This window comes from Saccharomyces eubayanus, chromosome XIII (genome assembly GCF_001298625.1).
Source record: "Saccharomyces eubayanus strain FM1318 chromosome XIII, whole genome shotgun sequence".
Classification (NCBI taxonomy): Eukaryota; Fungi; Ascomycota; class Saccharomycetes; order Saccharomycetales; family Saccharomycetaceae; genus Saccharomyces; species Saccharomyces eubayanus.
In genome coordinates this window covers 714,134-729,627 of record NC_030972.1, presented here as the reverse complement: position 1 = coordinate 729,627, position 15,494 = coordinate 714,134, and the positions used below count along the sequence as shown (strand labels likewise).

The 15,494-nt window shown below is 36.5% G+C and overlaps 6 protein-coding genes across 6 annotated transcripts; 1 reads left to right on the top strand and 5 right to left on the bottom strand.

Moving 5' to 3' along the window:
• Positions 1-156: 156 nt before the first annotated feature.
• Positions 157-870, bottom strand: TRI1 (Tri1p; the record flags this gene model as incomplete). The annotated part of the gene is made up of 1 exon (XM_018367347.1): positions 157-870. The coding sequence occupies one exon, from the start codon at positions 868-870 to the stop codon at positions 157-159; it is 714 nt and encodes a 237-aa protein (XP_018220281.1).
• Positions 871-1,076: 206 nt separating this feature from the next.
• FUS2 (Fus2p) lies at positions 1,077-3,110 on the bottom strand (the record flags this gene model as incomplete). Its single annotated transcript, XM_018367346.1, has 1 exon — positions 1,077-3,110. One exon carries the CDS (start codon positions 3,108-3,110, stop codon positions 1,077-1,079), a length of 2,034 nt encoding a protein of 677 aa, XP_018220280.1.
• A 300-nt stretch (positions 3,111-3,410) lies between these two features.
• Positions 3,411-6,503, bottom strand: PEP5 (tethering complex subunit PEP5; the record flags this gene model as incomplete). The annotated part of the gene is made up of 1 exon (XM_018367345.1): positions 3,411-6,503. The coding sequence occupies one exon, from the start codon at positions 6,501-6,503 to the stop codon at positions 3,411-3,413; it is 3,093 nt and encodes a 1,030-aa protein (XP_018220279.1).
• Positions 6,504-6,924: 421 nt separating this feature from the next.
• On the bottom strand, positions 6,925-7,680 carry RPS10B (40S ribosomal protein eS10; the record flags this gene model as incomplete). The annotated part of the gene is made up of 2 exons (XM_018367344.1): positions 6,925-7,190; positions 7,635-7,680. 2 exons carry the CDS (start codon positions 7,678-7,680, stop codon positions 6,925-6,927), a joined length of 312 nt encoding a protein of 103 aa, XP_018220278.1.
• A 1,321-nt stretch (positions 7,681-9,001) lies between these two features.
• On the top strand, positions 9,002-14,182 carry RRP5 (Rrp5p; the record flags this gene model as incomplete). The annotated part of the gene is made up of 1 exon (XM_018367343.1): positions 9,002-14,182. One exon carries the CDS (start codon positions 9,002-9,004, stop codon positions 14,180-14,182), a length of 5,181 nt encoding a protein of 1,726 aa, XP_018220277.1.
• A 275-nt stretch (positions 14,183-14,457) lies between these two features.
• Positions 14,458-15,483, bottom strand: MTF1 (RNA polymerase specificity factor; the record flags this gene model as incomplete). The annotated part of the gene is made up of 1 exon (XM_018367342.1): positions 14,458-15,483. The coding sequence occupies one exon, from the start codon at positions 15,481-15,483 to the stop codon at positions 14,458-14,460; it is 1,026 nt and encodes a 341-aa protein (XP_018220276.1).
• Between the last annotated feature and the right edge of the window lie 11 nt (positions 15,484-15,494).

Below are 15,494 nucleotides of genomic sequence, written 5' to 3'. Positions count from 1 at the left end.
TTACGAAAATTAGGTTTCGAGAACCATTTTTAATACTACTACATTGGTGACTAATCTACACGATCGAATATTATACAATAAGTGCACTAAACAACAGTACCAGTCATGAAAGGGAGGAAAAGTATAAAGAAGGTTACATAGATACCGCTGTTGAACTTAATCGGTGGCATTCGGAAGCAGCTCATCTTCCGATTTGACTTCTTTTTTAGGCATCGGTTCCTCCTTTTCTTCGTGCTTGACAATTTCTTCAGGATTAAACAAGTGCTTGGTTAAAAGTTTGTTCATTGAAAACATTGTCATTTTTTTACCAAAAATGGGCACCATCTTCTCATCGCATAAGATTTCTCGACGATCCTCGGGGTTCTGTAAGTCATTCTCCTTAATATATTTCCATATCATCTTGACCACTTGTGTTCTTGGCAATTCTTCGGCCCCCAGAAACTTCTGTAGAGGAGCCGATAAAAGAACTTTTCGGACTGAAATGCTGTTAGAGTCAGTGCTTTCAGTCCTCTTTTTCTTCTTTTTCGGTTTAGTTTCAGTCTTACTTTTTCTTTTCTTTGTTGACCTTAGAGGTCTTCCTCCCTCTTCTTGCAGTTTCGAAGCTAATTCCTGATCTCGATTGATAAGGACCTCCTTTGGAACCAAAACTCTAGGATTTTCTTGTATATCACCAAACCTTTCAAGGATCAATTCGTTGATTGCCTTCCTTTGAGGGTCCAAATCAACTGAAAATAGGATTTGAAGGGCTTTTCTAACCCTCTTCGGACTTATTTCATCTGGGTTGGACGCACTTAATATGGCGTCAACCATCGGGATATATTTACTGATGTCAGCCATAATTTCATAACGTGTTCCACCCTCGTTGGCCATTTCTTTCAACAAAAATTCTTCTAACCTCTCTTACAGACCCTTTATGAATAATTACCTTAAAATAAATTTTTTCCTTTCCCTTTTCGCGCCAGTAAACTAAACTATAGAAAGTAACCAAGGTAAGCTTTTCGCATCACTTCAAGGCTTCTATATCAAATTTAAGTCCACTGAACGACATACAAAATATATAGTCTAACTGATTCGATTCAAAGTTCAAATAGTTTTCGAATGACACGGCTTCCACTAGGATCTCCAAGGAAGGGCCAGTCTTTTCTTACCATGCGTTTTGTCATGTACCGTGATTTAGAGTAGCATTGTAGGATGTCAAGATTATTGACTAGACCTGTCTCTGTAGAATCATTGAGAGCCTTGTTTTGTAGATCCTTTTGCAGATATTTTTTTCCACCAGCGATTATTTCTAGATATTTTAAAAAAACTTTGTTATAGTTCAGTAAGATACATTCAACCGTATTATGGATTAAAGTAATGAAAACTGGAAGTTCCCTTTTCATTTGATTTTGCAAGTTTTGGAAATGCATTCCCAACAAATCACGTTTCACATCTCGTACATTAGCCTTTTTTTCTTGTAAAAATAGCATGTAATCTTTTTTCAAAGCTTGTAAATCCTTTAGTTTACTCCTGACGGTATCACAGTTGGCTATGATTTTTGCGAGTGGAATCATTACATCAGTTTCCAATTCTGTCAGTTTTAGGATTGTTACTTGGTTTTTCTGTTCATGTAGTTTATCTATGTATGACGAACACATGGTCGATATTAGATTATCGTGTTCGAAAAATGCACCGAAAGGTGCCTCACATTCGATTACCTTTTTCCAAGCACTTATTCTCTGTAAACTGGAATCAATAATGTCTGAAAAACTGTTTTTTAATAAATGCTTTTGCAAGTCTGACAAATGTTTTGATACTTTTTTGAATTTGCTAATATGATCTGCCAGAGTATAAAACTCTTCTTCTTCATCCATTTCTAACGGAGCAGTTCCAAATGGCATACTAGAGGTATCACTAACAGTCTCTAAACCCGAAACTTCCGAATAAAAGCTTGATGAACCAGAAAGTAGAGAAGGGACCCTGCTTTTATTGGGATCACTCCCGTGTCGAGAAGCATAACTTTTCCTTTTATTTTGGTTGTCTGGAGGCTTTAAAAGATGCGAAAACGGGTCTTCATCATAACTTTGTATAATCTCTGACGGGGTTAAACTGAAGTTATACATGGAGTTGCTTTTGTATTCCGAAACCTCTGTATCCAACTTATTAGCAAATACCGAGTATTTTCTTCTAGCTTGACTTAATTTCGAGCCCAATTTTAACGAAATTACATCTTCAAAACAGCTCTGTAATGTTTCCAACGTATCAATCCATTCAATTAGCCTTTTCATTGGGCTTTCCAATATGTCCTCTAGTTTCAAGCAACCACTTTCCTTTAAACAATGTTCGTACCACATGTTGAAGACATGGCTTTTATTAGCCCTCAATGAAGTAAATAGTTCCATTTGTTTTTGATGGCTAACAAAATAACTCATATAAGTTGACCTGGTCCTTAATAAATGTTGTTCAAACGCCTCTGAAATATCAAAAACTGAATATAACTGCTGTTGGGTCTCAGCATCAGTGGTTATTTTTTCCCAATCATTTGCGTCTAAAGTTTTCCCACGTTGGTTGACCAAAAGCATGTCATTTATTGCTGATACAAATATCTTGCTAATCGAAGCAATAGTATCAATATTCCCAAAAAGCAACAACTCATCACTTGAGTCAGACTTTATTAGCTTGTTCTTGAATCTTAGGTCGTCATTTAATGCTTTTCTGTATACGTTATTGGCAGTTAATAAAACATTGTAGTAATCGATCTCAGAAAGATACAACTTCTGAACAACTTTATAAAATTTACATCCTCCATATGCGGAAGTGGGGACGTGGGGGCTTGAATCCAGCCTGACCACGCTTTGAAATTTTTCTGTGTTGATAGGAGAATATATTCTTTTGCTGTTTAAACTATTCACTATGGAATGTAAGTCAAGACTTGCTGGTCTTTTGTTTGTAGATTTCTTGTCATTAACTTTGCCTTCGTGCTTCGATAACATTCTAGTGGGTTTTCTCACTATCTCCGGTAGTTTATTATCGTTTTTATGGAAATAATCATTTTTGTAGTCTCTTATTGGCGTCAGTGAACTATTTGTTGGATAGTTTAAATCATACAAGGTATAAGATGTCTTGAACATTGGAGGTTTTTCTGCTTGGATTCTCTCTTTTTCTATTGAGAAATTACTATCAAGAAATTTTAAAATTTGTATTACAGGAAACCGTACTAAGGAAAACAAGTTGCTTATTAACAATACTCTTCATCGAATGTACAAAGCCTCTATCTTAAATATATAACGTTCTGTTTTCTACTTCACCTCGCTGAGCATGTACCAGTTGACAGTGTCGCATGTATGTTTCAGATGCGCTTCGCGACAAAGTTAACGCGCATTTGTGACGCGGCGGCGACAATTACCGTAAGCATAAACCACAAGAGCACATCATTCGATAGTGATGTCAGAATAGCTGATGGCACCTCTCCCCAAAAATTCTGTTACAACTTTGAAGCGGTCTTTACTTCCTTCTTCACTGTTCAAGGCAAAGTCCAAAAGATCGTTCTTCTGGATTACTTCGTGTTGAGCTTCATAAAGTTTGTTGGACGTTTCCAATTCTACTAAGCATTTAGGACATTTGAACAGCTTTCTTTCGCCCTCTAAAGTGTCTTCTTCTTCATTGAGACAATGTTGATGGTAGGTGTGTCCACATTTGAAAAAGACAACAGGAATATCTAATGTCAAATTGCACATGAAACATGTTTGGTTCTTCAGGGGTACGTGGATAGGTTGATCTGAGTTGATCAAACTCTTTAGTTTCTCCTTTTTCTCGTTTAGCTCCTTGTCATAAGAATCAATCAATTTTTCATTTCTCTTAATTTCTACGTCCTCGTTTTTTACATAGTTAATAATGACATCTTGTATCAGCCCGAAGTGAGCCACACTTGTACGAGAAAGTACTTTAATTATATCAAGCAATGACATCAATTCTCCTTCTATAATAGGTCTCAAGACATTTTCCTTCAGTGCTTCGTTACCACCCATTTCCTTGAAGATATGCTTATTAGAAACAAAGTAATTCAACGCCACTTGTAGGATCTTCGGTTCTTCCGCTCCGTATCTTTGAAGAAAATTTAGGCACGTATTTGGTTYGTCATTTAGTGTCATAGCCCTAAATGTACTTAGTAAATCCATCTCGGAGTTATCATGAGCACACGATGCTATATTAATGTCATTAGTATTGTTTTTTGATGAAGAGCTACTTTTATCCATGTGAGAAATCAGTAACATTAGCGAGTTATCGACATTTTTTCCAGTCGAAGCAATACTGGAATTCACCAATTTGTTACTTTCGTTTAAAACACCAGTGGCTCTTGAACGCCAATCATTAATACGTTCAGGAACATCCTCTTGTGCCAAATTTAAATACAAGTCGTATAGAGTAGTTAAAATGACTTGTCTATCTTCATCAAACCCCTCATACTGCTGGTAACATGCCAAGCAGGCTTCTAAAAACACAACAAATTCAAAAGGCTTGGAAACAAATGAGCTGAAAACAATGGATGGTTTTGGTGGATGGTAGGTAGGCGCTTCATTTTCGTTTGATGTGTCTGAAGACTCGCTCATCACGTCGGATTTTCCATTAGAGTTCATATAATTGAAAAAAGTCTTGTAACTGTAAAATACTGTCCTGATGTTTTCAGAAAAATCACTTGTGGTGTCTCTACGGTCTAGTTCTACTTCAAAATTCGTTGGTCTAAACTTACCAGTAAACACTTTGATTAGTAAAGCATTGGTTTCATTAGGCGACTCCTCTAATAATTTTTTCGAATATATCACGAGGCATCTAAGAGTTTCATCAATGGGTAAACTTTTAATATATTTTATGGCCTTTAGAGGATTATTTAACAAATTCAATAAGATATCCACTATAATCAATGAATCCTTTGAATACCTCTTTGCAAGTTGATAAGAAAGGCGTTTGAAATCGGACTCCTTTAGAAGTTCTAATATCAAATCCAAATCAAAAAACTCGTTATCCGAATAAAAAAACGTTACATCATCCATATCGTCTTTTACAATCTCTTCATTCCAATTGCCATTTCTATCAAAATGCTGAATGAATGTTTCAATTCCTTCTACATCTTTCAGTTTTATTAAGACAATAAGCAACAAAGTTATGTGATCGCATTGAGAAATAGAGTTTTTGATTAAAGACCACAGATAATCGGCCAAATTTTTCATACTCTCTGGATCGGGAACTTCTTTTACACCAAATTTTGATATGACTTCGCTGGTTTCCACAACATCCAAGCACTGGATATATTGGTCCGTTGCCTCCTTTTTGAGGCCCTTTTTGAATAGGTAATCACCGTATTTTTTGTGAATTTTTTGAACGTCCAACGATGGCAGCGAATATTGTTTCGCTAGTTGCAAAGCAAACGGATAGAGCTCTTTCTGAATGATAATACCAATCTGATTTTCTAAAGGCTTTAAAGTTATTCTGTGCATCACTCCTTCAGATGTCAATAGATATGTGATGTTTTTGCCACTTTGGGCTGCAGAGAAGATGTCAATAATTGCACTAGAAACAACAAAATTGAGCGAAATTATTTTATTTTTAGTATCAATGATAAATACTCGGTTTATTATTGTGGGAGATAGTTCATTAACATTAATTGATGTAGATGGACCGGCTGTTTCCTCAGTGACAACTAAAATGTGGTCTTTGTCTACACAAAATGTTTTCTTTCTCGATGATAAATCAAATGCAAATTGATGCTTCTTCCCAGTAGCACTGAAAAATTCAATGAAGCTGCTCAAGCAGCAAATAAATTCGTCGGCAGCTGAATTAAAGGCTCCACAGTTCAAATCCAATCCGTTTTTGGAGTTCAAAACTAAACTTGGGCGACCTCTATTTCTACCAGTTGTGTTGAATAAAAGAATTCTTGAAGTCGTAGCTACAAAACAGGCCGTCGAATCGTTATTAAGGAATAGAGCTGTTACTGGTTCTTTGCTCGGGTCCTCATAAATAATTCTTTGTTGAGATCCTCTATCTCTAGAGATGTCACCCCTAATAAGAATGATCTTTCCATTAATGAATCCCACCATTATGCACGAAAGGTCATTGGATATGGAAACGACAGAGATAGGGTATGTGTTATTACCATTTTTCAGTTCCACTTGCGAATGATATGCCTGTTCCTTGATCGGCAATTTGTCTAACTTGTATATTCTGATTAAGGAAGGTTTGCCGATGGATTCACCTAATGCGACTAAGAATTCACCGTTAACAACTTTAAGGAAAGTAATTTGGAACTCATGAGGAAATGCTTGAAACTCGTGTATTACCTGCGACTGGTCTAGTTTAACTACTTTTATAACGTTTGAGTTTACAGCTATGATCAAGGTTTGAGGATCCACTATTGCAGCTGCACAAAGGGTTGGATCTGAGTATAATAGAGAATTTCCGCCAAAATTAGGATCCTTAATAGGGATATTCTCAAAGAGTTGAAATTGCCTCCAAGAGCTTAAGGACATGACACACTTTACTCAGCTGTGATATGGAAGGGGTGTTTGCGTCACTTTGGCTTCATGGGGTTTCGGAGGGAACTATTCATAAGTAGTCTTTACTAGCATATTGGATCTTTAGCATTTCATGTAGAAATTTTTGATCCGTACACCACATACATCCAGATTAAATAATATTAATTATAAGCAGAAAACTGTAGAAACACAATCAATAGCTCGTATATATATAAGCGATTCATATATGCATGGCAAGGGCGCGTAAAAGGCAGCTAAATCATAAAATGCATCACACAATTCATAAAAAATGTAAGAAAATATAACGAAAACTTACTTGATGCATAAAACCACATATATTACGAGAGAGAAACAAAATAAAGAATAGTCTAAATATTTTAAATAGAAAATAGTTTACTTAAACGTAACAGCGCATTTAGTATCTTCTTTGGGGTCTTTGGGATGGGTTTCTTTCTTGAATGTAGGTACCTGGAACAATGTGTTCTGGCAAGTTCAAGTATTCTCTCAAATATTCGACACCTTCTTCAGTCAAGGTGTAGTAGTAATATTGCCATGAGAATTGAGTCTTAACGTAACCCTTGGAAGTCAAAGATTGCAAAGCCTTGATGACATACAAATTCTTGGTGTCAATTTCTTCGTGCTTTGGTTGGTTGAAATCCTTCTTAGCGACAACAACACCTTCTAGTTAAAATATGATCGTAAAGTCAATGATCTTGCTTGTTAGTAAAAATTGTCTTTTTGATTGTTTTAGGTGCTTTTATGATTTCTAAATGGATCTTTTTAGATTATACGGAATACGCCTTCGTGAATAAGTGAATGGTTTAGTAGCCTCAGATGTACTTTTATACCTTTTATAGCGTTTTTATTTTCGCATAATCGAGGTGGATTTTGTAGTTTCTAATAGCTAAACAATGTGGAGGTGACTAAGGGTAATGATTGGTTCTTATTGAACTTTAGATTCTATTTAATATATTATTTTGCTTTCCTTGGCTTAAAATGAGAATATTTCTAAAAGGGGCGTAATTTCAATTTGTTCGTGTAGGTGTTCAGTCACTTTTCAGATATTATTTCGTATATCCATTGGGGAGCATGCCACCACTTATTTTACTCAAAAAGTAAACATACCTTGAAACAAGTATTGGTGAATTTTGTTTCTTTCTTGCTTTGGCATCAACATCTTGGGCTGTTAGTTATGTTCTGTTGTTTTCTTGGTTTCAGCTGTACTGGTTTTACACTATCTGGATTCACATATAATACAAGACGTATATCTTTAATGTCTATATTGTTCTGAAAAATTCAGATCATCTATTGAGAAATTACCTCGGGACGCAACCCAAAATCGAAAAAAAAGTACTACACTTCCACACACCGGATTGGTGTCCGGATGTAAAAGCAATAATCAGTCTCGATTTTTTACGGAGAGCCAATGAAAGCCGAGGAATAACCGCGCAGTGCGTACATATATGTGAAAGGCAATGGGAGGATATCGAAAACAAGCGAGTTTCAATAAATTTTCGTTGCAATGGTTTCAAACCTGGGATAAAGAATGATCCACTTAGTTACTTCCTTGCACACACTCCTGGGTTTTTGTATATTGAACTATGCAATAGATGTGTGTTAGCGGTGCCTCGCCATTAAATGCCTTCATTTATAATTATATAGCTACTCAATTTACGTTTGGCTGGTGTGATCGAAATGTTTTGATATAAGGAGCCCTGTTTAAAGTGAAAAGAAGCAGGTAACCAGTTGGATAACTGGGCGTTCTTAATCAAAGTGCCTACCCTATTGAACTACTTGTTTTTATCCTCTCTTATTGAGAAGTGCGTCATGAAACAGTAACTTTCTGTTGCAGGTTTCTATATGGGTTAATATTAAAATTTTAGAATGAAAAGATTGACATCTGATTAATATTTTCTTAATGTTTTTTGACACCGAAAATTGTAAAGTTCACCAAGAAAACATAAAACGGGAGATTTTTTTCTGAATCTGACATTATTGGAGCCCGAGTATTGAACAGTTTGTATTACAAATATTACTCGATATTGGACGATTACAACGATCCAACTCTACTGCTATTTGTGAATAATCTACTATATAGTTGGTGAAAAAGAAGTAAACAAAGGATAGACAAGCTCCATCTGCCGTGTAGAGCCTTCTCCAGCCAAGTATTGTGCTCTTAACTTCAAGCCAGGTGAAACCTCATACTTGACTCCACAGTACATATCTCATACATAGAAAGCCTTGTGATATTATCATTGCCAAGCAAGTATCCGATGCGCTCGTGCTAAATGACCGAGTCCTTTTCTAATTTTGAAAAATTTTGAAAAATTTTAAGATGAGATGAGCTAAACCCTTCTATGTACTAGATATGAAATTAAAAAAGCTCGATAGAGATAGTTGGTTCATTTTTCACTTAGAATTTTTGGTCTTCAATACTTCAGTCTGAACCAAAGGCCTTTTAATAAAGAAAATCTACCTATACTGTTGCAAATATGGTAGCTCCCATCAAAAGAAAGAGAGATGACGAATTTCCACTTTCGAGGGAAGATTCCACAAAGCAACCATCCGCTTCATCATTGATAAGGAACACTGAAGAAGTGTCTTTTCCAAGAGGTGGTGCTTCTGCTTTGACTCCTTTAGAACTAAAACAAGTTGCTAATGAAGCTGCCAATGATGTTTTATTTGGTAATGAAAATGCCAAAGTTTCTGAACCATCAACTAGACCATTAAAGAAGAAGAAAACCACAAAGAAATCTGCTTCTGATAACTCAGCAAATGAAGATTCATCAACCGCTACTGATGAAGCAAAAGTCGGTCTGGTCGAACATGTCAATTTTAAGACTTTGAAGAATGGCTCTTCTCTGTTAGGACAGATCTCCAGTATTACTAGACAAGATTTGTGTGTTACATTCACAGATGGTATTTCTGGTTATGTCAACTTAACACATATTTCAGACAGATTTACTATGATTTTAGAAGATCTCGATGAAGATATGGATAGCGATACTGAAACTGCTGACAAAAAAGAATCCAAGGATGGTGATGCTGAATACGAATCATCTGATGATGAAGATGAAAAGAATAACAAGTCCAACGAGCTTCCTAATTTGAGAAAGTACTTTCACATCGGCCAATGGTTGAGGTGCTCCGTCATTAAGAATACTTCGCTAGAGCCTTCAACTAAAAAATCTAAAAAGAAGAGAATAGAGCTAACTATCGAACCTTCATTGGTAAACACTTACTCCGATGAAGATTTGGTTAAATCAACCTCTATTCAATGTGCTGTCAAATCTATTGAAGACCATGGTGCTATCTTAGACGTGGGTCTCCCAGATTTTACAGGATTCATCGCTAAGAAAGATATCACAGATTTTGAAAATTTGTTGCCTGGTGCTGTTTTTTTAGGTAATATCACTAAGAAATCTGACAGATCAATTGTTGTAAACACAAATTTCTCAGACAAAAAGAACAAAATTACTCAAATATCTTCAATTGATGCCGTTATCCCTGGTCAAATTGTCGACTTACTGTGTGAAGCTATCACCAAAAACGGTATTACCGGTAAGGCTTTCGGTTTAGTATCCGGTGTTGTTAATTTATCACACTTAAGAGCGTTTTCCGAAGAAGACTTAAAACATAAATTTGCCATTGGTTCCAGTATTAGATGCCGAATCATCGCCTGTCTAGAAAACAAAAACGGTGACAGAGTTTTGATATTGTCAACTCTTCCACATATTTTACGACTAGAAGACTCATTAAAATCTGCTGAAGGTCTTGATGCGTTCCCTATCGGTTACACATTTGAATCATGTGCCGTTAAAGGTCGTGATTCTGACTATCTATACCTAGCCCTGGATGACGACAGATTAGGTAAGGTACACTCTTCCAGAGTTGGTGAAGTTGAAAACCCTGAAAAGTTAAGTGCCAGAGTTCTTGGTTTCAGCCCCGTTGATGATATTTATCAATTGTCTACCGATTCAAAATACCTAAAGTTGAAGTACCTAAGAACAAATGATATTCCTATTGGCGAATTGATAGCCGGTTGTGAGATTACTTCCGTTTCTAGTTCAGGTATTGAATTAAAAATTTTTAATGACCAGTTTAAAGCTACCGTTCCACTATTGCATATCTCGGATACTAGACTTGTTTATCCAGAAAGAAAATTTAAGATAGGCTCCAAGGTTAAAGGTAGAGTACTATCAGTCAATGCAAGAGGTAATGTGTACATGACTTTGAAAAAATCATTGGTTAACATTGAGGATGACGAATCACCACTAGTTTCCACTTATGAGATTGCTAAAGACATCAAGGCTAAGAATGAAAAGACTTTAGCAACAGTTCAAGTTTTCAAGCCAAATGGTTGTATTCTTTCCTTTTTCGGTGGTTTATCTGGTTTCTTGCCCAATTCTGAAATTTCAGAGGTTTTCGTGAAGAAACCCGAAGAACATTTAAGGCTTGGTCAAACAGTAGTAGTAAAGCTTCTTGACGTCGATGCTGATAGAAGAAGAATCATTGCCACATGCAAAGTTTCAAATGAACAAGCCGCTCAACAAAAAGATACCATTGAGAACATTGTTCCTGGTAGAACAACTGTTACTGTCAATGTTATTGAAAAGACTAAAGAATCTATAGTGGTCGAGATCCCAGATGTTGGCCTACGTGGTGTTATTTACGTTGGCCATCTTTCTGATGCTAGAATTGAACAGAATAGAGCTCAGTTGAAAAAGATCAGAATTGGTGCTGAGCTAAAGGGTTTAGTGATTGATAAGGATACAAGAACTCGTGTGTTCAACATGACTCTAAAAAGTTCTTTAATCAAAGACGCCAAAAAAGAAACTCTTCCATTAACTTACAATGACGTTAAAGACATAAAGAAAGACGCTCCAATGCACGCCTACATTAAGTCCATTTCTGACAAAGGTTTATTTGTTGCATTTAACGGTAAGTTCATTGGTTTAGTTTTACCAAGTTATGCCGTTGATAGTAGGGATATCGATATTAGTAAGACATTCTATGTCAACCAATCTGTTACTGTGTATTTGCTAAGAACAGACGACCAAAACCAGAAATTTTTACTATCTCTAAAAGCCCCCAAGGTCAAAGAAGAAAAGAAGCAAGTTGAATCTAAAATTGAAAATCCAATTGATTCATCCATTAAATGTTGGGATGACTTGTCCATCGGTAGTGTTGTTAAAGCGAAAATCAAAAGTGTCAAAAAAAATCAATTGAACGTCATCTTAGCTGCAAACCTGCACGGTAGAGTTGACATCGCTGAAGTGTTTGACAAATATGAAGAAATTAAAGATAAAAAACAGCCTTTGAGTCACTACAAGAAGGATGATGTTATTAAGGTGAAAATCATTGGTAACCACGATGTTAAGAGCCATAAATTCTTACCAATCACTCACAGAATTTCAAAGGCTAGCATTTTGGAATTATCAATGAAACCCTCAGAATTGAAAGTGAAGGAAGTACACACAAAGAATTTGAAAGAAATTAGCGTTGGCGAAGAACTGACTGGCTTTGTTAATAATTCGTCAGGAAATCATCTATGGTTAACCATTTCTCCAGTCTTAAAGGCTAGAATTTCTTTGTTAGACTTGGCAGAAAATGACAAAGACTTTTCAGATAATATTGAATCAGTTTTCCCATTAGGCTCAGCTATCCAAGTAAAGGTTGCTTCTATTGATCAAGAGCATGGTTTCGTCAATGTTATTGGAAAAGCTCATGTTGATGTTGATATGTCTACAATAAAGGTTGGCGATGAATTACCAGGTCGTATCTTGAAAATAGCTGAGAAGTATGTTTTATTAGACCTTGGTAATAAGGTTACTGGTATTTCTTTTATCACTGATGCATTAAACGACTTTTCTGTATCACTAAGTGAAACTTTCGATGACAAAATTAACAATGTTATCCCAACTACTGTTTTGGCTGTTGATGCAGAGAATAAGAAAATTGAATTATCTTTACGTACTGCCGCTCCTAAATCTCGCTCTATTGGGTCCCATAAAGACTTGAAACAGGGTGATATYGTAGATGGTATTATTAATAACGTGAATGACAAGGGTATTTTTGTTTACTTGAGTAAGAAAGTTGAAGCTTTCGTTCCAGTTAGTAAGCTATCTGACTCTTACTTGAAGGAGTGGAAGAAATTTTACAAACCAATGCAATACGTTGTAGGCAAAGTAGTCACCTGCGATGAAGATTCTCGCATTTCTCTAACTTTGAGAGAATCCGAAGTAAACGGTGACTTGAAGATTTTGAAGAACTATTCTGATATCAAGGCTGGTGATATTTTTGATGGTACTGTAAAGAACGTCACCGATTTTGGTGTTTTTGTCAAACTGGACAGTACAGTTAATGCTACCGGTCTGGCACACATTTCTGAAATTGCAGACAAAAAACCCGAGGATCTCTCTGCCCTATTTGGTGTAGGTGACAGGGTAAAAGCCATTGTTTTGAAGACAAATCCAGAGAAAAAACAAATTTCTTTAAGCTTAAAGGCATCCCATTTCTCTAAACAAGCTGAATCGTCAACCGCTACTGCAAACGAAGCCGAAAAGGAAGATGAAGATGAAATCATGGCTGACGTAGCCTTCGACGATTCTGACAACGAATCTGATGCAGAGGATCATAACAACGACGCTACTGATAAGGGGGCTAAAATATCATCAGATGGATTATCCTTAAGTGCTGGCTTCGATTGGACTGCCTCCATTTTGGACCAAGCACAGGAAGAAGAAGACTCTGAAGAAGATCTTGAAGACTTTACTGAAAACAAGAAACATAAGCATAAGAGAAGAAAGGAGAAGATCATACAGGACAAGACCATTGATATCAATACCAGAGCACCAGAATCTGTCGCAGATTTTGAACGTTTAATCATCGGTAATCCAAACTCTTCTGTCATATGGATGAACTACATGGCTTTCCAATTGCAATTAAGTGAAATCGAAAAAGCACGAGAACTTGCCGAACGTGCGTTGAAGACTATCAACTTCAGAGAAGAAGCTGAAAAGATGAATATTTGGATTGCAATGCTGAATTTGGAAAACACTTTTGGTACTGAAGAAACTCTAGAAGACGTCTTCAAAAGAGCTTGTCAATATATGGACTCTTATGCCATTCATACAAAATTGCTTGGCATTTATGAAATGAGTGAGAAGCTAGACAGAGCTGCAGAGTTATTCAAAGCTACGGCCAAGAAATTCGGTAGTGAAAAGATTTCCATCTGGGTATCATGGGGTGACTTCTTGATAAGTCATAATGAAGAGCAAGAGGCCCGTACGATTTTGGGTAGCGCTTTGAAGGCTCTACCAAAACGTAGTCACATTGAAGTTGTCCGTAAGTTTGCTCAATTAGAATTCGCTAAGGGTGACCCAGAAAGAGGTCGTTCATTATTTGAAGGTTTGGTTGCCGATGCGCCAAAGAGAATTGATTTGTGGAATGTTTACGTGGACCAAGAAGTGAAAGCCAAGGACAAGAAGAAGGTAGAAGATTTATTTGAAAGAATAATAACCAAAAAGCTAACAAGAAAGCAAGCTAAATTTTTCTTTAACAAATGGTTACAATTTGAAGAATCGCAAGATGATGAGAAGACCGTTGAATATGTCAAAGCCAAGGCAACAGAATATGTCACTAATCATGAAACGTCAAAGGCAGATGAATAATTTTGATGGCCTTTTTTTAACCCTTAGATAAAAAAATTATCTAAGTCTGTAGAGTATATTTTGTAAAATACATAGAGTGTAAAGTTTTTTAAGAAAACCGTTCCCATAGATTAGTTTTTCTTTTCAATAATTGCCAGCAATGCGTCTAGCCTCAAAGTCATCATCTCTCTTCGATTCCGAAACGGCTATATATATATTAAATTTGCTTCTATCTGTTTATTTACATGCTCTAATTTGATCACGGAATAGGAATATTAAGCCTATTAAACCGTATATTAACCAGAATGCTCTGTTTGATTTATATCAACGAAGTCCATCAAAATATCAGGTTTGAAAGGCCACTCTGTGAAAAGTTTCGTTATGTATATAAATTCATCATTTGTTAAATCAATGGGACACTTTTTCAGCAGTTCCTTATCAGTAATTCTACTATTGAAGTATAGCTGCCCTCCATGTCCYAGCGAGTCCATGACAATGTTTAGTGGCGTTCTTTTGAGAATCATTAAGTGCCTCGTGACATAATCCCAGTTCTCAACATCAAAGTCAAAATCAGTTGGATCCATCTCTACCAATGCGATTGGCTTCCCTTTTGTAGGCCAGATGTCCGCGGCACTAAACACAATGGGATCCCACTCTTCTAAACATTTACTATCAAACCCCTTCAACTCGTCTCTATCAGATATGGCAATCAGTTTAGTATCTGTAAACGCTTCTCTTACCACTGAACATTTCGATCTGGAACGCATGCTTGGTCTTGCCAGAAGCTTTCTGGCAGTGGTACTTGGCATCCACAGTAACATCTTCATTTTTCCAAATCTATACAACCAGTTCTTATTTCCTATGCATGACAGCCACTGCATAATAAGGCCTTCTGAGCCTTCACCTGTTACGTTAGCCACGGTTAGAAAGCTATCGTTGATACGGTCTGATGGCTGAACCTCGGGAACAAACAATCGCTCTTCATCGATTAAATGCAAGTAGGTTGACCAGTCGTACGGATCTCTTTTTAGTATCTGTAAGGGAGAATCTTTGAAGTTTGCTTGCAGAAATTTGTAAAGACTCGAGCGTCTTTCCATCATAGAATATTGCTGGGGCGAGTATCTATTGTAAAACATGGCGGATTGTACACCAACACCAGGATACAGATCGAGCACTTTCAACTTCTTGGGATTTTTATACGTTTTCGTTATATCCAGTTTATCGAAGATTTTGTCATGCACCGTTGGGTTCCATAGATACTTGAAACCATAGAAAAATTTGAGTTTGGAGATATCTTTGATACCGGGAATTGGAATAGACATCTGTGCCGATT